The sequence below is a fragment of the Corythoichthys intestinalis genome, chromosome 4, assembly GCF_030265065.1.
Source record: "Corythoichthys intestinalis isolate RoL2023-P3 chromosome 4, ASM3026506v1, whole genome shotgun sequence".
NCBI lineage: Eukaryota > Metazoa > Chordata > Actinopteri > Syngnathiformes > Syngnathidae > Corythoichthys > Corythoichthys intestinalis.
In genome coordinates, this window is record NC_080398.1 from 916340 (window position 1) to 943673 (window position 27334).

At 38.6% G+C, this 27334-nt stretch overlaps 1 protein-coding gene across 2 annotated transcripts; it reads right to left on the reverse strand.

The window, feature by feature from the left end:
* Positions 1-246: 246 nt before the first annotated feature.
* Positions 247-25905, reverse strand: LOC130915398 (cannabinoid receptor 2-like). 2 transcript variants are annotated; one of them, XM_057835386.1, is made up of 6 exons: positions 25737-25905; positions 25540-25602; positions 25119-25267; positions 13837-13910; positions 6269-6382; positions 247-1578 (listed from the first exon to the last, which is right to left on the reverse strand). In XM_057835386.1, the coding sequence occupies exons 5-6, from the start codon at positions 6336-6338 to the stop codon at positions 536-538; spliced, it is 1113 nt and encodes a 370-aa protein (XP_057691369.1). In that variant the 5' UTR covers positions 6339-6382; positions 13837-13910; positions 25119-25267; positions 25540-25602; positions 25737-25905; the 3' UTR covers positions 247-535. The 2 variants fall into 2 exon arrangements, with proteins under 2 accessions (XP_057691369.1, XP_057691370.1); XM_057835387.1 differs by lacking the exons at positions 25540-25602; positions 25737-25905 and having other exon boundaries at positions 25119-25416.
* Between the last annotated feature and the right edge of the window lie 1429 nt (positions 25906-27334).

Genomic DNA, 27334 nt, shown 5'->3' on the forward strand with positions numbered 1-27334 from the left:
CCTATATGTTGTTTCAATGGTCTTGTTCAGACTGGCAACCAAAATCGGATTTTTAGTCCATTCAGATTGAATCTGGATGGCTCTTTTGTAGTCTGAACAGTCTTGCAAGACGGATTGAAACCACATACTGGAGCTAGTTTCATATCCGATTTGGATAAGATGCTTCTCAGTATGAACAGCTCAAATGGGATTTGACTGTCTGCGACCTCGCTCTATGCTGTATGACTCCTTTGCTGCCACAGCAACCTGTCAGGTGTGTCAATAACGTGGCCCATTCCAAACAGGTTCAGATCTGATTTGGACACTTGATAAAAATAATGTGAACAGTCAGCCCTAAAAATTAGATTTCAGGAAGAATCCGTTTGGAATCAGATACACCTGTAGTCTAATCGCAGCCAATGCATCTCGCAAAAAATCAGATTTCTGTTCAGACTAAAAACGAGCAATCCAGTTTCAATCTGGATGGGCTAAAAATCTGATTTTGCCTGTCAGTATGAACAAGGCCTTAGCATACTAATATCCATCTGTTGCCAGTTCATTGTTCTAAAACTGAGCAAAACTGGGAGCTTTTGGGCATCTCCACCATGGTACATTTCTCTCTTGATGGTGGTCGTGCGTCCGAATCCCCCGTGGTGGTCTTTTTACACCTGGCGGCCTGACTGAGGACCTTGAGCTGGTGCAGCAGGGCGAGTCTGAGCTCTCGGCAGCGCATGGCGTACAGCAAGGGGTTGACGGCCGAGTTGAGGAGGCAGAGAGTGCTGCAGAAGGCAAAGGCCCGCTGCTGGGCGAGGCTAAGCACCACAGCCACGTCAGCCAACATGAAGGACAATGCCGGAAGCCAGCAGCCCACCAAGGTGAGCAGGATCAGGCCGAAGGTGCGCGCTAGCCGGATGTCCATCCTCATTCGGGCGTGTCCTGCCCCTGTTGATCCCTGTAGGACGCACATGGAAGCCTCGTGGCGATGAGCCTTCCACAGGATCAAGACGTAAGCCCCAAGAATGAGTGCCAGGAGGACTAAAATGAAGCTGGTCCAGCAGGCCAGATAGCCCCGACTGATGTAGGGAAAGAGGCGGGAGCAAGGAGAACCCAACCCAGAATGGCACGTCCAGCCCATCAGCGGTAAAAAGGAGATGAAAACAGTAGCGCTCCAGAGGACGAGTAGCCCCAGGAGAGCTCGGCGGCGGGTCAGCAACGTCTTGTAGCTGGACGGACGGTGGATACACAAGTAGCGATCCAGGGCGGTCAGCAGCAGGCTTCCCACTGAGTTGGTGAATGCCATGGTGACGCCACCCAGCTTGAAGAGATAGGCGATCGGACCGTCACTTCGCTGGAACAGGTGGAAATCCAGGAAACTGGTGGTGAAGAAACAGCTAGCAAAGACGTCTGCCAGCGCCAGGTTGCCGATGAAGAGATAAGAGGGACGCTGGCGCAAGGACGCAGTGGCCGCAATCAAGCCCAGAATGAGGGCGTTCTCCAACAATGTGACGGGACCAGCCAGGAAACAGATTGAGCCGATAGCTGTCTTCTCCGCGGTGGTCAGGACCATGTAGCATTCCAAGTGCTCGCAGGATCTGTTGACTGGGATACAAAATTTCAATAGACACATCTAAAGGAATCAAGAAATGCACCATAATTACTGATGACCCCAAGTATCTATGCTTTAATGTGGATTTTGGTAACATATATTGAGTGTATGAGCCATATTCCTAGTTCTGCTTTAGTTTATGTAATTTTACTCTTTGCCATTAGAGGCTGTAAGTCATACGTTTCCGCTAACCTGGGGTCAGCCCCGATAGGCTTGATAGCTTACGAAGACGCAGCTGTTCAGAGTTAGTGGGCAAAACAGATTTGGAATGCGTTGATTGTGCTGTGGAAAATATGATTTCTGAGTCTTTTGGTTTGTGACTTTGATTCATATGTGTTAAAAATATAAATACATATTTAAAAAATAAAGCTACACTGTATTAAATTTGTGTGCCGTTCCAGTCTTGTCGTTAGACGCTAGATTTGTTCGCCGATGGATACCATTGCCTTCAAACATGCAAGAATTGCCGCTGTGTCCTCGACGGTCTCCATTTCGTTGTTTTCTGTTCACCTTAGTTTTCGCAGTTTTATTTTGGCAGAGGTGGGTATGGCGAGCAAAGAACGCGGTAATGGCTTAGACTCAAACGTCACAGAAGCTCGTGAAGTGCCAATGTGTGAAAACGACTGCCTGGCAAAGGATAGTTTCCATTACTACTGGTGAGGTCTATAGTTATAGGAACTAAGTACTCAGGTTCCTACAGTCCAGTGGTTCTTAACCTTGTTAACGGTACCAAACCCACGGGTTTCACAGGTGCATTCGCCGAACCCTTCGGAATTTCATTATAAAGCCATTTTTTCACAATTTCAAACCCTAGCAAGCCAACATCTAACTGAATCCCTGTTCAAATTTCTTCCAGATTTTTAATTTACTACAAATCAGTGTTGTTTTCATCAACAATGACTATAACAAAAATATTTCGTCGATGAACAATTTTTCATGACAATGACGAGACGATAACGAGCTAAAAACGTGTCTTTGGTGACTGAAACATAACGAAACGAATGCCAGTTTTCGTTTTACGAGACGAAAATGCGCCAGTTTTCGTCACATGTTCACAATGTGTGACATTTTTATGTGTAGTTAGCTTGCATCGTAGCAGTGTCTGGTTGTGTCTAGAGCTGAAACGAATACTCGAGCAACTCGAGTAACTCGAGTTTAAAAACTGATCCGAGTAATTTTATTCACCTCGAGTAATCGTTTATTTTGACAGCTCTAAGCATCACGTTTTGCTCGGACTACTTTTAATGCGGGACAATGCGCTGGTGTCACGTGCGTAGAGGAAGAAGCAAAAAAAAAAAAAAACTTACATCAGCCGACAGCTGCTACAAACGACGCCGACGTTGCTAAATACTAGCCCGCACGATGCTACGTTGGTAGCAGGTAGCATCTGATGAGTCTCATAGAGATCACATGTATGTTGAACTAGATGCGAAATGACTGACTCGGCCGCGTCTGGGCAGCGTTAGTAAACAGCCGCCATCTTAAAGCAGTACAGCGCTAAGCACTAATAAAGAGCGCCAAGCGCTAATAAATAGGACTAACGTTACAGTCATTAGCTCACGTAACGTTAGCCCTGCGGAGGGCTAGGTTTCTATTAATTATGACCACTGTCGATGCGTGGCTAACGTGTCTTACATACAGGCTTTAACATAACATAGCGTTGTGGAGTGATGAGGGTGTAAAATAAAAACTCAATAATGCTAACTATCAATTTTAGCTCAGTAGTCATTGCTGGATAAAACACCAAGTAGCACTGGTCCCTAATGTGCTCCAATGCAGCCTGTATCATACATTTATTTTGAACACTGCAAAAACTCAAAATCTTATCAGGATTTACAGTTTAGACTAATTTAAAACTTAACTAGAACTTAAAAATGGCTTCACACAAATAGAAATTCAATTGAAACACGTCGGACAAAATCCAACTTTTAAGTGATGTGTGTTATCAAGCGTGACGGCATTTTTATATATATATATATATTTTTTAATAAGATCTAAAGATGTTTTGAGTGAAAGCAGTGAATTAGTCTTTTTTTATTCTGGTAACATCTGAGATGCAATTGTTGGCTGTTTTTTAACAATATACATCGAAAATAAAGACATTGATTGACTGAAAATGGTTCAAGATTAGATGAAATGTCTTGTTTTCTCATGTATATTTATAATTGCTCTTCACCTAAAAATTATTTGTTTTATCCGATTACTCGATTAATCGATAGAATTTTCAGTCGATTACTCGATTACTAAAATATTCGATAGCTGCAGCCCTAGTTGTGTCCCTATAGTGACGTGCTTCGCTCCCCCAACTCACCAGTGTAATCTCCAGTCTCCCCATTGCATGTTAAGAAACAGACACGGTAAGATTTTTTTTTCTTATTTTGGAAAGAGAGAATATGCAATGTTGCTTTAGCCTTTAAAGGTCAGTGCTGAGTGATGATCACACACTAAATGTAACTCGTAGCATTAGCTTAGCATTCTCGTTAGCATTAGGCTAATTCTAACTGCGAGCGTCCTCTTAAACTCTGACAACTTTTTTTTACATACAGTTCGTGACGTCAGATGGGTATAATTAATTGAAAAAAATGTTTTCCTGCTGACTGTGTATCATCACCAAGTTTGTGATATACTTGTTGATGCTTGTAGAAGCTACAATATGTGCTCGTCTGTCAATGTTCATTCGAAATAGTTGGAAACCTTTATTTTTTAATTTCACAGACGAAAACACTGAGTAAACATAGACTAAAACGAGACGAAATTACTCTAGTTTTCGTCAACAAAAACTAGACAAAGACAAACACATTTTGAAATGACTACAATATAACTAATACTAATAAGTATTATTATCCAAAAGACAAAACCTAAAACAAAAATTAAAAGGGCTGCCAAAAACAATACTGCTACAAATCATTTTGCCTTTTCCTGTTGATTTTCACATTGGCGAATGATGAATGGAATTAATTTCATTTTGCACCATTCCTTTTTTTTTTTGTTTTCATGTCTATATTCTCATTTTACTGTCGCATCCTTGCATCACGTACTATTTTCATGGTGGAGAATGACGCAATTAAAAAATTAAAAAATTATCTACGCAGTTCACACTCTGTAGGTCTGTTATACTTCTTCATACCAAGTGCGAGTCAACCTTCAACTGAGCAAACCGATTTCTCTTCCTATTAAGTAGACGGGTAACATTTGAAAGGAATGCAACAAAGCCTGTAAATTAAGGGCAAACCAGTCCATAACATGGTCTAAAATGCCACTTCACCTATATTTAGGCAGTGTACAAAATTGGCTTGCATTTCTTAAACGGATCCACGGATAGAATGACATGTAGTTCTTAAAAGATAAATGTTAGTAAAAGTTATCATAATTTGAGATGAAAACCCCTAATGTTTTCATTTCAATAATATTTGTAACATTATTTTAACTAGTAGGTCGCCATTGTTGTTGACGTCGCTGAGCGGTGATGTCACATGGCCACGCTGCCGTACTTCACAGTGTCACTCTAAAATAAAAAACTGTGTCACTCTTTAATTATGTAACATAGTGATTTCAATACGCCACAAGGTGTCAATGGAGAGTTTTAAATTAATTAGGGATCAAGCCAATAAGTGCGTTTTGTCCCATGACTAACTCCTAGTTTTCCTTAAATGCACAACGGGGTGTAAGGCATTGAGAAAGGAGAGTGGACAAAGGCGTTCAGATTTGTAGCTCGGACCGCGCCGTTTATTGGCATATTCTTCAGCCACTCCTTCACAACAAACATAAATATCATAAAGTGAAAACACAACAAAAATTATATTCATATCTCTCAAAAAATAATGTTCACAAAAAGAAAAGTGCTTCAATCTGTATTAATGAGGCCCTAGTCTCACACAGTTAAACAACAATGCAAAGAGAACTACCATTCACAAATTCACAATCAAAATATATATTCATAATATACATAAAACTTACTCTGAGTTCGGTCAAATTCTATTTAAACATTTTGGCAACTTGTTTAGCTCAACAAATTCACTGGATGGCAATATTTAGTCATAATACAAAACAAAACAGTGTCCTGGGAGCCATTATCAGAAGTGTTTGTTGTGACTGACTCAACTACGGCGTCAGTCGACGAACAAAACACTCATTGTCTTGAGCTCTTATTAGTTTAAAACTCACCAATGACACCTTGTGGTGTATTTAAATCACTACCATACATAGTTAAAGAGTGACACCGTGAAGTATGGAAGCGTGGCCATGTAACGTCACCGCTGTGCGACGTCAAGAACAATGGCGAGCTACTAGTTTATTTTTTTATTTAAAATTTTACAAATTTCATTAAAAGGAAAACATTAAGAAGGGGTTTAAGATCAAATTATTGTAACTTGTACTAAAATTTATCTTTAAGAACTACATGTCTTTCTATCCAAGTTCCTTTAACCTTCACCGAACCCCTGAGGCTTACTCACCGAACCCTTGGGGTTCAATTGAAACCCAGTTAAGAACCACCACAGTCTGAAAGCAGGTGTTGTCTTTAGCCAAAGAGTGCACCACTTTGAAAGGGAATGAGAGGAACCACTTGGGTTGGCTTTGAGTGAAATACTGTGTACACACGCATAAGGCTTGGACAATACATACCTCGTTTTATTTCAGTCTAGAGTGTACCTGGCATTTTACCCAAAAATAACCTGTTCTTACCTATTGGAGACGACGCGTTTTCCTCACCATCGGCTGGTCCTAAAGAAGCAGGCACCTCCCATTCCGCCATTTTAGCTATTCAACTTTGCAAAAGCAACCTGAGTGTCTGTGCATCTAAGGAAAAAAAACAAGACAGTGATGACATTAGGGTTTCTCAGAATTTTTAAAAATGCCTGCTAGCATATGGACTATTTTGACATCACACAAAAGACTGGACCAAATTTTGCGATGGAAATTCCTATATGCCCCCTAAGTTGTGGAAAACGGTAAAAGGTTGTTGAGTATCAAAGAAAGAACCTTGACTTTTTAATAGGGGTGCACAATATCCATTTTTTGAAACCGATATCGATAACTTCCTGCTCCTCAAAGCCGATACCGATAACCGATAATAAATAAATAATTTTTTAAAAGTATAACCTGAGTTTTTGAACACCTGGAGGTTAAAAAAAAACAAAAACAACAACAACTAGTGGGGGATTCAACATAGATTTGCCTTTGATCTCACCAGATTTTTTATAATGACATGAACAAAACAGTGAGTTTCACTTCAGCACTGCCCAACAGCCAGCTAAGAATGAATGCACTTCCATAAACCACAAGGCTTGGTCTTTTCTTGCTTTTATGGGAAGACACTCGTCTTAATATTGTGAAAATAAAAATGAAAAATACACATATTCAATACTCAATATACAACAAACTGAACAATACACACACACACACACACACACAATACACAACTATTATAAGTATAGCATAGCACACTAGCTTGAGCTACTAAAGCATTGGCTGGCTTCTATAACACAACTTATGAAGTTCTGTACATATGACCCTTCACAAGAGAAGTAAACATATATTGCACATCCATATGTTATAGTAAACATGAAATACTTACATATATTTCTGAGGCGGAAACGTAACAGAAAGCATTCACGATTGTCAATGCCACCGCTAAACACCGCAATATGTAAGTGATTGAACCAAACTACTGTAACAAAAAATAGATGCAGGGAATTATTCTGACCAGCAGGTGGGAGCAATGCCCCGCAAATGGTCAACTGATTTTCCATACAAGTGTGTAAACTTTAAAGCCAGAACAGTACATATTATCGGTCCTATTATAAATGTTATTGGAATTATCGGGATGACGTCATAATTCCTATTATCGGACCAATAATTATCGTGCACCGGTACTTTTTAACAAACGTATGGGGAACTGGTTCGCTTGTTTCCGTTACATTTGATGGCAGATGAATTATGTTTGCACTTGTCTGACAAATAGGAATGTTGACTCATCTCATCTCATCTCACCTTCAGCAATGCTTAGAATTTTTCTCCTTGTTGTGTACATGTATTCTTGTTAAACATGGTTTAACAAGTGCATGATAGTTAAGAATGCCAATATGCAGGGTTGTCAACAGACTTGCTGGGTCCCGGGAACTACAGACCATTATAGGGCACCCCCACCCTACCCTGTCACGACAACATACACAGTACTTGTAACGTTTTGCAAGCATTGACAGCGTAAATTTTCAAATTATTCAATTTGAGATGGACAGTTAAATTTAACAGACTATAATGTGTGGCTACAATATAACTGAGAGTGCTATGCCTGCCTGCTAAGCAACAAAACAGTAAAACTAAACATCCTGCCTGCCCCCTCCACATCCCTGGCTTCATCAAGCCCTCAAACAGTGATGCTCTTAGATTTTTTGACAGCAAAGTCATTTATAACATCAGTGAAATCCAGTTTTAATACACATCACAAATGATATAGCAATACAGTTGGTTGTACACCCAAGATAAATCCAGCAGTCGGACCCGAGTCTGTTCAGCCTGATCTCTCATCACCTTCTCTCTCCTCGGCTCAACGCAAGCAACATGTCTTGTCGTATCACAGCTCAATAGGCTACAAGCGGCCGTTGACAGACTCAAATCGGGCTTTAGTCACGGTGATCGCGAATGTAAATGTTCAGTGTTAGCGGCTGTTGTTCACTTACCGACATCGCCGTCCACAGCCAACTCCAGCCCTAATTCTCTGGCTTCTTGCCCCCCTTTTAAAAACCTCATCATTTTTTTCTCGTTCACCTCTATGAACTTCATCTCTTTTTCTTTTTTTTTTACTTTTCTGCACATCCGATTTATGATGACTCGCCATGTTTAGAGTTTCTAACAACGACAGCAGGGCACGCATGTAGTGTAGCCTTGAGTGCGCAAGAGCGGGGTCAAACCATTCTCTGCTAAGACAGAGGGGATGGGGGGCGTTGTGCGAAAAAAGGACAAAATATATATTTCAAATATTTAATATGTTAAAGGTTTTAAGTACCCTAATTTTCGGACTATAAGCCGCTACTTTTTTCCCTCATTTTGAATCCTGCGGCTTGTAGTCCAGTGTGGCTTATTTGTTGATTTATTTGGGTTAATAGGTAACACTTTATTTGACAGCGGCATCTGTCATAACTGTCATAAGAACATCATAATTATGACATGACACTATCACGGGCATTAATGAATGCTTCTGACAGATGTCAATATGTGTCATGTGGCATATTATGTCACTAAATCCATTTATGTCCAGCTCAGATCTTTTACGTCCATTCAAAAGTGAGATAATTTGCTGGATGACACTAAATGACATCTATTACAAGCATTCATTATTGCTTATGACAGTGTCATGTAATCATTATGACTGTCTTATGACAGTATTATGGCACCACTATGGAAGAAAATGTTACCAAATACCATAACTAGCAATTAATGAAACAACTGGAACAGTAACTGAAGAAATAATTAGCACAGAATATGACTTATTTACATATGTAGCGCCGCCATGCATGGTAGGAGGACTGATGGATTACAACAGTGTTGAGAGCAGGTGGCAGCAGAGGTTCACTGTTTACCCCAAGGAAGCAGTGATGGCCAAATGAAGCTTTTAGTGACAATAAGGCTTTGCAGCCAATTGTTTCAAAGCTTAATGGTGGGTTATTTGGTCTCATGACAGTCTTACGGTGCCATTGTCAAATGAAGTGTTACCAGTTAATATCTTTTGGTGTAAATATCCCATAATACAATGAGGACAACTGCGGCTTATAGTCCAGTGCGGCTTATCTATGAACAATGCCGTTTTCATGTCAAATTTGGTGGCTGGCGCTCATAGTCAGGTGCGCCTTATAGTCCAGAAATTACGATATATATTGAATAAAACATAATATTTAATCAGACAATGGTTTAAATAAAAACGAAATATGTGAATGTAAAGTAAAATAAAGTAAGAGTCATTCAGGGGCCTCTATGGTCCGGAGGCCCGGGACAACAAACCCGGTTGCCCCCCCCCCCCCCCGCCCCCTCCATCGATGGGCTAATATGATCTGCGCAGCTAAAACACGTTTTAGCATGGCCCTTTTTTTTTAAAACACTTAAACACCATACAGGTAGTCCGGGGTTACGGACGAGTTCCGTTCTTACGTTGGCGACATAACCCAAATTCCCGCATAAATCGGAATGAACCCTTTAAGTACCCCAAAATAACTATCAAAAAGTCCAAAAGTATTGAATTTTCTTTAATGATGGAGTATAAACTTCCCTCTGGTGGCAGCGTTGGGTCTGGCTGTACTGTCGCCTTATGACTAAGGAGCAGAGTCTTGTCTGACAACTAATAAACAGAAAAACAAGCTACAGCTAGTCGATTTTATTTACTCACGTAAACAGTACTTTATTTGCACTTATTGTACCTCACAGTACAGGTAGTCCCCGGGTTACGAACGAGTTCCGTTCCTACGCTGGCGACGAAACCCGAATTTCCGAAAATCGGAATTAATTAACCCTTTGAAAAATCAAGATAACTATCCAAAAAGTCCAAAAGTGTTGTATTTTGTTTAATGGTGGCGGATACAATGCCCTGTACTGGCAGCGTTGGGTCTGGGTGGACTGTCGTTTAATAATGCTTCCATACAGGCAATGTTGTTTTTGGCAGCCATTTTAATTTTGGACGTAAATGCTAGTTTGTGTTAGCCATATTTTAGTCATTTCAAATTGTCTTCATCTAGTTTTAGTCAACGAAAACTCAGTAAAATTTTGCCTAGTTTCAGGCAACAATTCCCAAAATGTTTTCGTTTATAAAGTTTTAGTCCATGAATAAATAAATAAATGAATAAATAAATAAAAGGTTTCCAACAATTTCAAAAGAACATGGCCGACAAGCTCATAACTCTCGAGTCTACAAGTACATCACCATTTTCATGATGATACTACACACTCAGCAGAAAAAGAGCACATTATTTGTGATTAATTAAACGTACCTAACGCCACGAACTGTATGTAAAGTGTTTTTCAAGAGTTTAAGAAGACACAGAGTCACCGCGCTAAATGCTAATGCTAACGCGAACGCTAAGCAGAGTCTCGTCTGACATGGATAAAGAACAGCTGCGCTCTGGTTTGGCCCACATAAGACTGTAAGTTGTTTCAGCTAATATATGTTTGTGTATGCATTTGGAATTAAATTTCCAGCTACAATTTATGGAGTTACGTGTGAGCGATTTGCTATGACAATTGTAAATACGTTAACCTTCGTAGCATTTAAGCTAGCTGACTTTTGCTAGGCAAATTAGGCAAATTTAATCTACTAAATTTACATATTGATTAGACAAGATGGACGTTTGAACAACAGTTGTTTTGTGTCAAGTGTAATTGTTAAAATGCGTGTCGTTTTGAACATAAGTGTACATATGTGTGTTACAGCTTTACAAATTGTCAAAAGTGAAGGAAGTAAAAAGCTTCAAAAGGCACAATTGCCTTGTTTGGCGTATGTAAAGCTGACCAACTTCATGCTTAGTAAGGACACAACACGTCATATTAATGAAGTAAAGTAAAAGAAAAGAAAAGATACTGTGAGGTACAATAAGGTACTGTTTATGCGACTGGAAAAAAAAAAGACTGGACACAAAATGGCGGACGAGACTCCGGCATTGCAAAGTTGAAATTGCGTAAATTAAGTATGTTGTAATGTGGAGACTACCTGTATTACAGCTCCGTGCATCATCTTACCTTTCTGTTTGACCCTCCCCTTGGCCAACCACGCCCACTTTGGGGCATGGGCCCAGGTGCGGTCGCACCCCCCTAAGCTCCGCCCCTTGGATGGCCACATTTTGACTTTACAATGAACTTTTTCAAGTAGGGAAAAATACTTTTCTCTAAAGAAATTCCCTAGCCAACACATATTCTTTGTGTTTAAGTAATCACATTATCTTAGTTATTAATTTAGATCAAAATGTCAAACCTCATGGGCCTGAGGAGCACATTTTCCACCGCAACGGCTATTAAAGGTAGCCGCTTCCTGCCGAAGGAGGGAGGGAAAAATAATAACAACAATAATAAGCAGAATATCCAATTACGTGTCCTCTGTGTCAATATTGAATTTAGCCCTGAGAGGGAACATTAACATTTTTAAAGCATTGTGGAAAGTCATTTGGAGCTCAAAGTAAACAGATATAATGACCATTACAGCCTCATGCTGAGCGGATGGAGCCTTCAATATATAGTGACTATAAACACAAGCAAGAACAGCTTCTCTGTATTTTCAAATAATGCTTTCGTTTTATTCATAGTACAAAAATTGACGTATAAGACCAAACTGACTGTCCAGTTTTCAAAAAAACTGCATTTTCTGGGAATGAAAATGTACAAGGCCGCTCTCTGGTGGACACATGAGGTACTTGTAATCATAAGGCGAAGGTCAGTCAGGAATTATTATCAATCCTTTTTCCTATATGCAATCAATAGATTGAAAGTAAGAGGATTGAGCTGGAGTAGTTACATAATGCAGCCATTAATAGGAGTTGCCTATTTATGTGATATTTTTAGGAGCAGTGAGACAGTTCTAATAAATGTACGTATAATCTATAGTGGAAGGAGGTATATAAATTGCAAAGTATAGAAGTATGTTTTGTATACATGTTTAAAATGCTCGAAATAAATACATTTAAAACATACAAACTAGTAACAATATCATAATAGAACAGCATGAGAAGATAAAATCCAACATTGTACACAACAATAATAAAACATCATTAAATGTAGTTAGATGGGGCTTTGCAAGGCAATGTCCCCAAATCAACAGGAAGTGACCTGATATCAATAGGACATGTCCCCAAAATGTCCCCATATCAACAGGAAGTGTCCTGATATCAACAGGACATGTCCCCAAAATGTCCCCATATCAACAGGAAGTGACCTGATACCACCAGCATATATCCCAGAAATGTCCCCAAATCAATAGGAAGTGACCTGATATAAATAGGACATGTCCCCAAATTTAACAAGAAGTGACCTGATATCAATAGGACATGTCCCCAAATCAACAGAAAGTGACCTGATTTCAACAGGACATGTCCCAGAAATGGCCCCAAATCAACAGGAAGTGACCTGATATCAACAGGACATGTCCCCAAATCAACTGGAAGTGTCCTGACAACAATAGGACATGTCCCCAAAATGTCCCCATATCAACAGGAAGTGACCTGATACCACCAGGACATGTCCTAGAAATGTCTCCAAATCAACAGGAAGTGACCTGATATCAACAGGACATGTCCCCAAATCAACAGGAGGTGACCTTATATCAACAGGAAGCGTCCCAGAAATGTCCCCAAATCAACAGGAAGTGACACGATATTAACAGGAAGTGTCCCTGAAATGTCCCCAAATGAACAGGAAGTGACCTGATATCAACAGCACATGTCCCCCAAATGTCCCCAAATCAACAGGAAGTGACCTGACCGATCTGCATCTACCACAGCAAAACCCCATCATAATTTCTCCAGAAATTGCACTTTGTAGCTGAGAAAATATGTTTTCCTAAAATATCTTAAAGAATACAAAACTACAAAGGTGAGCTATTATGTAAACAGTCTAACTTTTTCGCTAGGTCCTTTTTGTTTTTGTGTTTATTTTTAATCTTATGTACTGTATATGGTTATTAATTTCTTTTGTTAATACAAGGACTAATAATATGACGGACAGATAACTGAGAAATAGAAAATGAGGGTAGGTTTTAATACGCAAATGCTTCATTTTACTCTGGTTTGGGCTGATTGAATAAATTCTGTTATTATTGTTATTGTCTTGACTATTGTTGTTGTCTCATTGGTTTGGTCTGATGTTTTAAATTGCTTTTTGTTTGTTTCATTTTTCTTATTTTCTTTCTTCTGCCACATCTCCAAATAAAGCATTCAATTATTTTAAAGTACTATGACAATTGGTTTTAAAAACATAAAAGCCATAATACAGTAACTAAATAGATAAATTAATGAATGAACAATCCGGGTGATCATTCTTTGTATCCTCCTACCCCATAAAAAAAATTCCATACAATGAAGAACTGTTGCAAGCTTTCCCTCATTTCCAATAAAAAAAAACTGCACATACGCTTTTCACAACTAAAATGTGACGTTGAGTCACGTCTCGCTGTTTCCGCATGATGAACTCAGCATAAACTCATTTTCATTGAGTAAGCATAAGTTGCTTAACAATATTACAGATGACATCAACATGCCTAACGGTATATGTGAGCTTACCTGTTGCTGTGTTCCCTCTCCAGTTTCGGTCCTGTTATTACGTGAGCTTGAGGATGGAGAGCGGATACAGACAACTGGACAGAGATAGGGAGAGAGAACCGGAAGGTGGGAGCAAATAATGATGAGGGGATGAAATAATATAAGCGATAACACAACACTGGCTTTGTGATAACAGCAAATGGAATCTTGCATTGAAAACAGATTTAAACCTAAGCTATCAAACACACTAATTTACATTTTTGTGCGTTTTCTGAAACAGTCTAAGATGCCTGAAGATGGCACCAAACCCCCATCTATTAAGAAAGTAGTATGCCATGTCAACAGGGGCGGAGTTAGAAAAATATTTATAGTGTGCCAGGCACTTTTTGAGAGTGGCAAATATTTAATGGATAATACATACATCCTCAATTCTTTTGACAGTTATATTATTTTTTGCGACAATTCGATTCAAATGCCTTTGGTCAGTTTATTACAAAATTATGTAGACATTTAAAGGGATCCACATTTTAGCAACTCCTTTAGCTCAACAAATACACTGGATGGCAATAATTAGTCACAATACACAAACTATGATGCTGGGAGCCAGTTTCAGGAGTCTTGTCAAGACCAGTGGCGGACTTGGCAATTTTGGAGCCTAAGGCAAACATATCCAGGGGCCCTCTTCATGGGTCAGGGGTTAAAAAGGTGAGAATGGTGTGGAGGAAATATGTTCCGTTACTCAGAGGTGTCGCGTCCCATTGGGCAAACCAGGTAATTGCCTAGGGCCCCCAGCCAGCAGGGGGCCCCAGAGGGTAATGATGGGAAGATCGATACCAAAATATCAATATTTCGATCCAGCGAGTTGAGTTTTAGGTATCGATCCCCAAGCAAAAGTATCGATATTTGGAATTAAGATACAGTATTATATTGTCTTTGTCTATTTTTTGCCTATATTTTTGTGCACACTTTTTGTACTACTTTAGCTACATCTTGTTTGTGAGAAGCAAAGTCCATACCGCATTATATAAAAAAGGTAAATGACCAAAGTGACATATTTAACAGTGAAGTATTACTGTAACCTAAATGTGAGTCTCCATTTTATTAATTTTTGATACAATGAGGACTAATCAGCCCACATAACATTCCATAGGATAGTCAAGTGAACTACTACCAAGCAAGTTGCGTATAAAAAAATATATAAATTATTACTTAACATTTTAAATCGACACATCACCCCTTACTGTATTTCTAATATTAACTATTATTACTTTTTTTTTTTTTAATTTAATTGCAAGTGACTATTGTTTATTGGATTTGTTTTTAATGATCTACTATTAGAGGGCAGTAACATGCTACTATTAATTCGTTCTTTAATTAGATCAAAAATATTTAACTTAGGTAGATTAAAATTTGATCAAATACAACGTGTAGCCGGGAAATGTTCTGCGTATATGAATTTAAGGGCAATGGCGCCACCAGGGGGTGGCCAGGGGGGGCCACGGCCACCCCTATAAATTGGTTGGCCACCCCACTGGCCACCCCGCTTGCCAGTATATCGTTAGATTGTTGAAGCATCAGTTATGCATTTCATCCCAAATGAATGCATTCATTTTGTTTTGTTAAATGGAGGGCTGTCAAATTTATCACGTTAACGGGCGGTAATTATTATTTTTTAATTAATAACGTGAAAATATTTATCGCAATTAATGCATTCGCAGTACGACTCCTTCACGCATTGTCGCAAACAGCCTACAATGGCGTCATTTTACTTCAATCCAGAGATAAGAGGCAGTGTCAAGTGAGTGGAGTAGATAAAAGCATTCTTTGGGGCTGTGCTTTTAATTGGCAAAAGCTTTGTCATCTCTCCCACAGCAACTATAAATATTGTGGGAAGCGATGTGGGGAAGAATGACAGGAGTTGACCTTTTTCTTAACACCCTGTAGTGTCCCAATGCAGAGAAAATATAGCATTTGCAGCCACCACATATAGTCATGGTTGCACCACTTCCCATCATGCATTTGGGCAGAACAGTTAAGTGCTACAGTATCATTTACTGAAAGCTCAACAAATACACTAGATGGCAATATTTAGTCACAATATAGACCCTACCCACCGACGTCACAAAACCACGTGCTCGCTGTATGGTTCCGCCCACTTGTCCGTCATTTTGTCTCTGCATTAGCATTGGTTTCAATTGATCGAGCAATTTAAAATGCATTTCATGGAAGACCCGGTGCTTTCGGATGCCGTAAACTCACTGGATGTGTTGCATAAAAGGCGTTATGTGGAAAGGCTTCGTTCTATACAGTCGCCAGATCCATATTTGATGCCCAAATCGATGTTTTTCGACCCACTGTCTTCGCCCTGTCTGCCTGACATCTGCTACGCTGATATTTACAATTATCTTGTCCACACAAAATCAGCCTATTCTCACGAAAATTTGAAAAACTTCAAGAGCTTGGAGGCTTATAAATACTTCGTTGCTGGTTGGGTGAAACAGGTCCTCGTCCACGAAAATTCGGCAGGAATCTATCTTGTGCTTGGAAAGGTGAGTTACGAAATTTTCAATTCAAAATCTTTTGTTATTGCTAACATCCACTGTCAAGTCTAATGTATTTCATGTCGTTTGTCAATGGAGTTAAGGCTTTTAATGTTTATATGGTTTAGCGATATCACTCTCACTACATACATACGTGTATGTTGTCGGCGATTAGCCTAGCAATGATCTTAATTGTGGTTATTTGTCAGCCCAAAACCCTCTAAGTATATCTTAAATGCATTTTACTGGATATAAAATGACTACTACATAGTCTGTGGTGATTTTTTGGTGCCCAGTTTTCACGTCGAATTGCAGCCATCCATTTCGCTCTCCTCTTTGGATCCCTCGGAATACGGTAAAACTTCAAGTCTCTCCTTCCATCTTCTCTGTTAGTGCAACCAACAGCCACACACGCCTTCACCATTTTGATTATTAATGTTAAGGAGCAGAAAAACACGCCGTAAATAGGAGGAATGTACGCAGCCGTAACAGGTTAACACTATGTTTTGACGGACAAGTGGGCGCCACCAGTCAGGAGGAAGGAGTTGTGACGTCACGTGGGTAGGGTCTATACAAAGTCACATTTTTCCTTTAAGAGTTACAAGTCTTTCTATCCGTGGATCCCTTTCACAGAAAGAATGTTAATAATGTTAATGCCATCTTGTGGATTTATTGTTATAATAAACAAATACAGTACTTATGTACAGTATGTTGAATGTATATATCCGTCTTGTCTTATCTTTCCATTCCAACAATAATTTACAGAAAAATATGGCTTATTTTAGAGATGGTTTGAATTGCAATTAATTACAATTAATTCATTTTTAAGCCGTGATTAACTCGATTAAAATTTTTAATCGTTTGACAGCCCTAGTTAAATGTACACCTTATGCCTAATATATACATAACACAATAAAACAGAATTGGAACTCAAAATGTTGACTGGAGAGTTAGGGACTATGCACATCAAATCATTAGTAACATCAAATATTACACAATACACCAAAGTATATCAGTAGTCGTGTCCTAATGTGTTTCTGATAGTTCTCCCCTGACCTTTTTACTGCAATAATATAATGAAACCTGAAATTATGGCTTTTAGTCTTGGCTACCCCAAGATTTTAAGTGGCCCCATCTGGCCACCCCTATGAAAAATTTCTGGAGGCACCACTGTTTAAGGGTCAGGGTTAAAGAGTGAGACTGACTAATCAGATTTTGTTGTTGATGGATTGGTTTGTGAGTTTGTAAGGAAACTGCTTTGCTAGTTGGTGTTGGTGTTATACTTATATAGCGCTTTTCCACCTTTCAAGGCGCTCACCACCTACTGGTGACGTTATTAAAAGCAGCAGTTTTTCCATTGCAATGCATATTTAACACAAAGAGACTTTTAATAGTTTTTGAGTGCTTGCTGTAGTTGTACATTAGATATCATCAGAATGGCTGAGAACTCTGCAGGGTTGTGTATATAAATATATATGTGTTGTATAGAAAATATGAACTTCTGGTATCGATATCGGATCAGGATCGCAATATTTGGCCTTGGTTTACTTGGTATCGGATCAAATCCAAAATCACTGGTATCACGCATCACTACCAGAGCGCCAACAGATTTAGCACAAGCATCTTTACTGCACTGTCGCAGCGATAAGTGTAGGGAGTGTTTCAATACAATGGAATCATTTGGCAGATTACCTAACAATGCTGTTATCAATCCCAATCAGTATTTACCATGTCACGTACATTATACATGTTTAAGAAAGCCCAATCAGCTATTAATACCACATGATTGTTTAAAGACTCACCAAGTACTTTCTGGAAGGTCCATCCCAAGTTTTCTATATTTATTTTCACAGGCCACCTCATTATTCATGTGACTACTTAAAGAAATGGGGATTTTTCCCAAAAAGTCTATTGATGGGTTTTTCGTATTCCTCGTTGTATACTGTATTAGAAAAATATACCATATAGGCATCTAAAATAACCCTAAACAATTTTATTAGCAAATGTAATACTCATTTCGGTTGGTGGTCCACCAATCAGTGGTTTTTACGGAATAATTTGAATTTGGTGGGTCGTACGGCCAATCTGACTACTGATTTCACACAAAGGTATTTACCTCCCCATCCGATGGAAGTCCAACTGTCCCCCTTACTTGCACACTCTCGAAGGGCCACATGTTGCTTGTTGCCTGGGGCCCCCGGGGACCCTTGCTACGCCTCTGCCGGTACATTAGGGCTGTCCTAAACGACACATTTTCTCCTGATTGGTCAGCCAACTAGTTTTACGATTAGTCGACTAATCTAATAATTTTCTTTTTTTAACTAATTTAGCAATGAAATTTTTGTTGACGCTTAAAAATTCACAAAACCATTTTGGAACACTTAAATTCTTTATTAAAATACAAATGATCATGTAAATAACAATAATTAATCACAATTAAACAATGAGGTTAAATGCTGATAGCATTTACTAGTGCAAAAGAATGGAAAGTAAACAGATTCAGAACACTGACTTTGCCATTCCAAAATTATTTAAAACAATTCTTAAAAAAATTCTAGCATTATTATCATAATATTCTACTTAGGGTTGTTCTAATCATGTTTTTTTGCTCCCGATCCGATCCCGATTCCTTTTAGTTTGAGTATCTGCCGATCCCGATATTTCCCGATCCGATTGCTTTTTTTTTTTGCTCCCGATTCAATTCCAATCATTCCCGATAATTTTTCCTGATCATTTACATTTTGGCAATGCATTAAGAAAAAAATGAATAAAACTCAGACGAATTTATACATTCAACATACAGTACGTAAGTACTGTATTTGTTTATTATGACAATAAATCCTCAAGATGGCATTTACATTATTAACATTCTTTCTGTGAGAGGGATCCATGGATAGAAAGACTTGTAATTCGCCCTTTCTTTTTCCTCCTCAGACAAAACTTTCTGGATCTGTCGCTCTGCCATCTTTGCAGAATTCGTGGGAAAGCGTTTGCATCGACTTCCGTCTTTATAATGAATGGGGAATGGGGGAAGTGACGTATGCTGTAAAGCAGTCAGCACATTTGTAGTTTTTTTTGTGTGTGTGGCAGGGTTCCTGCTACCCTCCTCGAAGTCAATTAGTCCCGGTGAAAGCGATACAGACCCCCTCAAGACAAGGGTGTAGGTTTGGTCTCAATAGAGGTAGGGGCGATATAACAGCATAGCCTGCATGTACACTTTTTGCTGGGGACGGGACATTAATAAAACCAAACAGATTGGGTGAACGGGGGTCAGAGCTACATTTCTCACGCTCATAATTTTTCTTAAGTCTAGTCAAATAATTTTCGCCATTTTGTTTTGAGTGTTAAAGACTAGTTTCAAGAAATCTAAGTAAGTACAATTTTCTTGAAGCACCGGCAGATATTTTCACTTATTTCTAGTAGATTTACACTGAAAACAAGGGAATTTACCGTATTTTTCGGACTATAAGTCGCACCTGAGTATAAGTCGCACCAGCCATAAAATGCCCAATGAAGAGGAAAAAAACATATATAAGTCGCACTGGAGTATAAGTCGCATTTTTGGGGGAAATTTACTTGATAAAATCCAGCACATAGAACAGATATTTCATCTTGAAAGGCAATTTAAAATAAAAAAAAACAATATAGAACAACATGCTGAATAAGTGTACAGTATGATAATGTTACATGATGCATGAACAACAAAATGCGAACGTGGCCAGTATGTTTACGTAACATAGCTATTAAGAGTTATTCAGATAAGTATAGCATAAAGAACATGCTAACAAGTTTAGCAACCATCAGTGTCACTCCAAAACACCAAATTAACATGTGAAATGGTATCATAATGTGTTAATAATTTCACACATAAGTCGCTCCTGAGTATAAGTCGCGCCCACAGGCAAACTATGAAAAAAACTGCGACTTATAGTCCGAAAAATACGGTAACTAGTTTTAAGAAGGTGTGTTTTTGCAGTGCATATGTATTGGTTCAGGTGATCCACCGTTTGATTCAAACCTTTGTTTTAAATACCTACTAAAGAAACATTTTGAAAACTTCCAGAATAAATGTCTGGATTTTATTAGCAAGTTTAAATTGCACTATTTGAACTAGAGCTGTCAAAATTATCGCGTTAACGGGCGCTAATTAATTTTTTAAATTAATCACGTTAAAATATTTGACGCAATTAACGCACATGCCCCGCTCAGATTAAAATGATAGCACAGTGAAATGTGTACTTGTTGTGTTTTTCGGAGTTTTGTCGCCCTCTGCTGGCGCTTGGGTTCGACTGATTTTATAGGCTTCAGCACCCATGAGCATTGTGTAAGTAATTATTGGCATCAACAATGGCGGGCTACTAGTTTATTTTTTGATTGAAAATTTTACAAATTTTATTAAAACGAAAACATTAAGAGGGGTTTTAATATAAAATTTCTATAACTTGTACTAACATTTATCTTTTAAGAACTACAAGTCTTTCTATCCATGGATCGCTTTAACAGAATGTTAATAATGGTAATGCCATCTTGTTGATTTATTATATTAAATACAGTACTTATGTACCGTATGTTGAATGTATATATCCATCTTGTGTCTTATCTTTCCATTCCAACAATAATTTACAGAAAAATATGGCATATTTTATACATGGTTTGAATTGCGATTAATTACGATTAATTAATTTTTAAGCTGTAATTAACTCGATTAAAATTTTTAATCGTTTGACAGCCCTAATTTGAACATAAATTATATTACCAAACACAATAAATACAAACCTGTTAATAATCTCTTAATTACCCAGGTATGCCAAAAGTAAATATTTGTTTTAAGATTTTCAGGAGCAATATTAGTGGTGTGTTCCCCACCTCCACAGCACTGACGTCTTTTTACATTACTTACAGTGGCTGTTGCTGACAGGGAAAAAAAAATAATACTCCTCGTCTTTGAAGGGGGCGGAGGAGGCGGCATGTTATATTTGTGTTGGGGCTGAGGTTGTGTGTGGGAGGGAAAGGGGTCAAATCATCAGCCAATCAAACGTCAATTTGATTTAAAAAAAAAAAAAAAACTGACTGGCAGATTCAGCAAGTGAAAAGGGATGAATCTAAGTTTGAACATAAGGAAAGTAATTCACTTAATAATGGTAGGGTCAATTCCAGTGCTGCAACGATTAATCAATTAACTCGAGTATTCGATTAGAAAAAAATATTCGAATTAAATTTTGTTGCCTCGAGTATTCGTTTAATTAAAGTGGTGTTGTAATGTTTTATTTTGAAAGTGTTTACATTTAGTTTATTGATTAGGGTGGATACATTGCCCTCTGGTCTGCCTCATTTCACATGGCTGAATCCAACTGCTCCCTGTTAAGACCAACGTAAGCTAAGTTTTCCTTTGGGCTAATGTTTTTTAATGCATTCCTAAATTAGTTTATATGTATATTTAGCCTTTTTTGTGGGAATATGAGTCTGAACCATTTGTTAAGAGCATTGGAAAAAAAGTTAGCATTCATTTAAACTAGCGGAATTTTGCCATGTAAGTTAGCCAATTGTTCTTTTGTTGTACATAGATCCTCATTTATTTATTTTGAATACCGTTTGAGGCTCAGCTCAGATATTTTAATTTTTCATGTTCCTTTTCCGATCACTCGATTATTCGAACTAACTAGTTCATCGATTAATCGACTACTAAAATAATCGATAGCTGCGGGCCTAGTCAATTCTATCCTTAAAACATATGGGAAGACACTCTAAATGAACTACGTACAGTGGGGAGAACAAGTATTTGATAGAATGTCAAATACTTTTTCTCCACACTGTATATATCTGAACTCATTATATAATGCAAATAAGGTTGCTTAAAAGTTGGTGGGGACAATTTGAGCATCTTGAAAAGTTGCTAGTGTTATGTCCCTACTGTCCCTATGCAAACCTATTCCCTTGCCTTAAGAGCATAAAAGAGGTATCATTCAGTCAGTCTAGTTGTTAGTCGACATATCATCACAAATGTTATGAAAATATTTTCTAAAGGTTGAAAAAGTTACCTTAGTTAGTTGAATTGACTTTTTTAAATCTGAGCTGACTGGTGTGACAACTGAGGTGGCAGTTGCCTACCCATGCCACCCTGGTGGATCCGCCCCTGCATGTCAAGGGAACTCAGGGTTTTTAGATACAAGCCAGCGCTAAATTGTTTTTGTCTCGAGATAAAGACAAAAATGGACAAAGAGGAGGCCTCAATGACACCCTATTGTTGAACCGCCCACCGCACCCTGAAACACACCCACATACAAAAAGCCATCACACCCTAAAAATGAGAACTAAAGAAACCTTTTTAATTAAGGGTGAAATTACTTTAGCAAACTGGAAATTCTAGTTTCCGTCATTCAACTTTAGTAGGAATATTCTTGTTTTGGACAATACAATTTTGCTGTGTGCAATATTTCCTCTGAAGAAACATTATAACATTGCCAGCTCTAACTGTTTATAGTTGTCAGTGGCAACCACTGTGTTAAAAACAGGTAAAGAACACACTTCAGTGACGTGTCAAATTGCTTAAAAACTAGGTCATGTATCAAAGCATAACTTATCACATGCTGTCAAATGGCAGCAGCCTCTCCTTCGCACAGCCGAGTTAAATGGAACCAGGCCCTCGTAGTTTTGTTACATCATCACACAAGAACATATTTTTCCAAGTGGGGGAAAAATCACCCCCTCACTCATGTCATTTTTTTGTTCCCACAAAACCATTTGGAAATGGAAAACCAACTGCAACTGCTAAGATGGCAGAGCAACAAAAAAGACAAAAAGGTTTTGTCCGAGGAGGAAAAAACGGGAGGTTACCAGGATACCCAAGAATAAACATTTCACTTGCTGCCGTAATGCCCCCTCTCCATCGCTGACAAGTTAGGGTGGGGGGGTTAGCCACACTAAGCCACATGGTTGTTAACCGTCATATGCTGTTGTTTAGCCACAACTGGATTCATTAACTTATTACTTCTCAGGCTTTCCCCTACATAGTAATAATCGTGGCGCTGCGCCACACCAAAATAAAAGCCGCCAACCTCGCAGATTAGATTTTTTTTTTTGTGTAAAATTCTACTTTTTAATTCGTATTATTCAACATGACATCTAAATGAATATAAGAAGCTCATTTTTACGAACTATTTGCCATAACTCGTCTGAAATAGCCCGACAAATTGTTCCTTTACACGGTTTATTTTGAAAAGCGCATCAATTCTCCTACTGAAGGTTTGCGCCTGGATCGAAATGGGGAGAAAAATCCATAGAAAGGCATTTGAAGTTAATGAATTTACCTCTGGCTAATACTGTAAAAATGACCTTAATATTGACATTGACGTAAGTTCTTTGTGGCGTGTCTTTGACCCGAATCGTCGCCTCCTAGTATAGCATTTGCTCGGCGCTGACGTCACTCGTTGTAATTTCAGATGAGGATTTTGAAGTACAGTATTTTGGAAACACAAAAGTTCCTGAATACGAGGGTCCGCTAACAAAATGACCATTATTGTTGTGGTGATCTAGACCGTCACCATAGGCGGATCTACTATTCAGGCGAAGTAGACGATCGCCTTAGGCCCCCAACCAAAGTTCCATGAGAGCCAAAGTTCAGTGAGGGAGAAGTTGAGAACAGGCCTCTAATGCCTCTTTTAACTTTCTTCTTCTTCTTCGCACCGAACATAAAATACACGACCGCACACCCTGTGGTGAAACAATGTAGTACAGTTCCAATCAGTCGTACAATAACACTTAACAGCTGGTTAACAGCAAAAGTACGTCAAGTTCGTCATATAAATAATGATTTCTGGAGTTAATCCCACATACTTCAGAATTAATATTATAATACGTTTAATAAATACTACGTAATACAGATTCTACACTAAGAATAGATTTCAAATTACACTCTTCATGTCAAATATGATTGGCAATGAATAATTATTGTAATTATTATACTACTATTATATATAGTAGTATACTATAATAATATTGCTAGAATTTTTTTTTAAAGAATTGGTTTGAATAATGTTGGAAAGGCAAAGTCAGTGTTCTGAATCTATTTACTTTCCATTCTTTTGCACTAGTAAATGCTATCAGCATTTAACCTCATTATTTATTTGTGATTAATTATTGTTATTTACATGATTATTTGTACTTTAATAAAAAATTTAAGTGTTCCAAAATAGTTTTGTGAGCTACCCGAAGGTTTCCACTACTATTCGTCCCTCAATACTGCCTAAGAATGCATATTACAACATCTTCAGTCAATTTTCTACACCGTGTTTAAACATGTAAAGGAGTAGTACATACATTTGATTTTTTTTTTTTTTAGAACATTTACGTAAAAGAAGTTCCCACACCCATGAAAGGTATGAAACATATCATGTTTATGTAACCCCTGTAGAGTCTACAGGAATTTTTCCAATTGGGCACGTGCGCTTAGGTTCGTCTCTTGAAGGAAAATTTTGGTGTAACAAGAAGAATTTCGAACACAATAAATAACTGGAGCCACGAAAGGGTTAAAATTCAAAATTATAATTAAAAGAGAAAACTATGTACAAATATTTACAATATATTCACAATGACTGCCTATTAGAGCCGGCTCTCTAATATACAACAGTTCAGATTGGTGCCAGAAAAATAATAAATTAAAGTGTCCCTTCAAAATAAGTGAAGAGTGTCTCAATTTGTATGAAAATAAAAGTGCACTGTTCAGTTTTTTATCCTATCCACTGCAGAAGCAGTTCGCAATCCTACCACACTGGAGAGGTAGGAAGTGAAGATTGTGCTCCTTGGGAAAAGGAAGCAGCCAGGTCCGTCAATCAAGGGTTAGCTCGCCATCCCCCTCTTCAGGGAGAATCCAGAATCCAAATCCAATTTAATTCAAGGTCCTCAAAAAACCTAGCCTGTATAAAACAAGGCTATTAAAATCTAATTCTTTTTCTAATTCCCAGCCAATGTTATTTTTAACATTAACTGCAGTTCAACTCAATTTGATAATTGGGTTGAGTCTGTTCTCATTTAAACAAATACAGAAATCACATTAAACATTGAAAAGAAAAATAAATGTTGCCATTGTTAGCAATTTAGTATCACAGACAATAGGAGTGCATATGGTTCAACTGCTGTGACTACATTATAGCACTTGACTGTAGTTCGCACATTTGAAGTAACTCACCCAGATGCTTTCAAAGAGCTCCACAAACTCCAGGCTCAAGGAACTCCGGTTCCACTCCCTTCTCTATTCGTCAACATATAGGATGACAATCATTTTACTGACTTTAGTCAACAATTAGTTGACAAATTCTTATTAACGGCCGAACTGGTCAGCTAATGCTAACGTTAGCGCCGATTAGCTCGATAGGCTAAACTTACCAAGGACGAGTAAACTGCACTTTTGCCTCACGCACACCGTCTCCAACTCAGCCCACGCTGATAAGGAAGTGCTACAAAAGGGTAACTCGCTTTTTGGAGGGATTTTAACCATAAAATATCGAATAAATTCGTTCAGTGGCTCTCCTATGCAGCACCTCTGCTGGAGCAGCTCACACGCGGTCAATTGGAAAAAAAAGGGGTTGGTCTCATTGCGTTGCTGGTAATTTTCCACTGGCCCTGTGCTACAGCAGAGGGGTGGAGACCCGTTTCATCTATAATTCACATTTTGTGAATTAGATCATTTTTTAAACTAAAATAATTGAAATGCAAATAAAAAATTAAAAATATTAAATTCCATCAAGTTATTCAATTGAAAATATTTACTCAATTATCCATTGGGTTACATCTAGTTCCGCCGCTAGCTCGCAGACGTCATAACTTGCGATATGCTTCAGGCGGTGTCAAATGCGGTCACTCGCTACAATGAAACCAGTGCAGGAAATGACGCAAACACAACAGACGCCTGTATTTAAATGGCCTCTCCCAATCAATTCAAAGTAATGAATGACATAGCTGTTTTAATAGGTCTATAATTGATACGGTTCAAAAGTTTAATCTACTGTTGTGGTTGTTCTTTCTGAAGAATAAAAGACTTTTGTGGCTAGATGTTTTGTTTTATTTGAGCAATAATGGCAAGAGTTGTTCCTTCACTCTCAATTTGCGCAAATAATTTAACCCCTCACCCCACGGGTGTGTTTAACACCCAATTCATAGCATTGTAACACATGCAAACGTCCTTGGTGCTCACAGTCAACAACAGGACATCCCCCACAAAGTGAAGCAAAATGAGTAAGCTTGGATAGAAAGAGTTTAGAAGCAAGGTATGATCTAAGAATCAAATCTCACGGATGTGTTTGTTTTTTTCCAGTGTCGTGTTTATGTCGACAAATTTGGTGACGTGGCCTTTTATCGTGTCTGCGCGACCTGCAGGAGGCCCTGACGCTGACCTACTTTCCTTACATAGTTTGGGACTTGTGATTATCGACTTCGCCCCTCCCCCCCGCTCAGTCAGTGAGCTCTGTTGTTGTTGTGCAACTTTTAAAGTCCATACACTTAGCAGAGGAAAGCAACTCCCGATTGACGGATGCTTCACTGGGTCACGAGGCATCGATTTGATTGTTGTTTTTTTGACTTTTAAAGTGCAAACCTGCAAAAGGTCAAACCGTCTGTGACGTACACAATGGCATCATGGGTATAAACGTAGAGTTCCCAACTAAGGGGGCCAAGTTGTTTTGAAGCAATGTTATTGATTGTTAGGCCTTGTTCAGACTGGCAGCCTAAATCAGATTTTTTACCGGATAGTTCATTTGTAGTCTAAATGCAAAAATCTGATTTTTGCAAGACGGATTGAAACCTGAAGGAATCTGACCTTTTGGCCAGATCGCTGGAATCACGCCAGCCGAACCGCCGAAACCGCGTGAACGCAATTCCAACAACCCGGCCAAAAGGCCAAACTCCGCGCGTTCACCTTAGTCTTAACCCATTGTACTGACTCCATTTTAAAAGCTGGAAAAAGGCTTCGAAACACAAGTTGACAA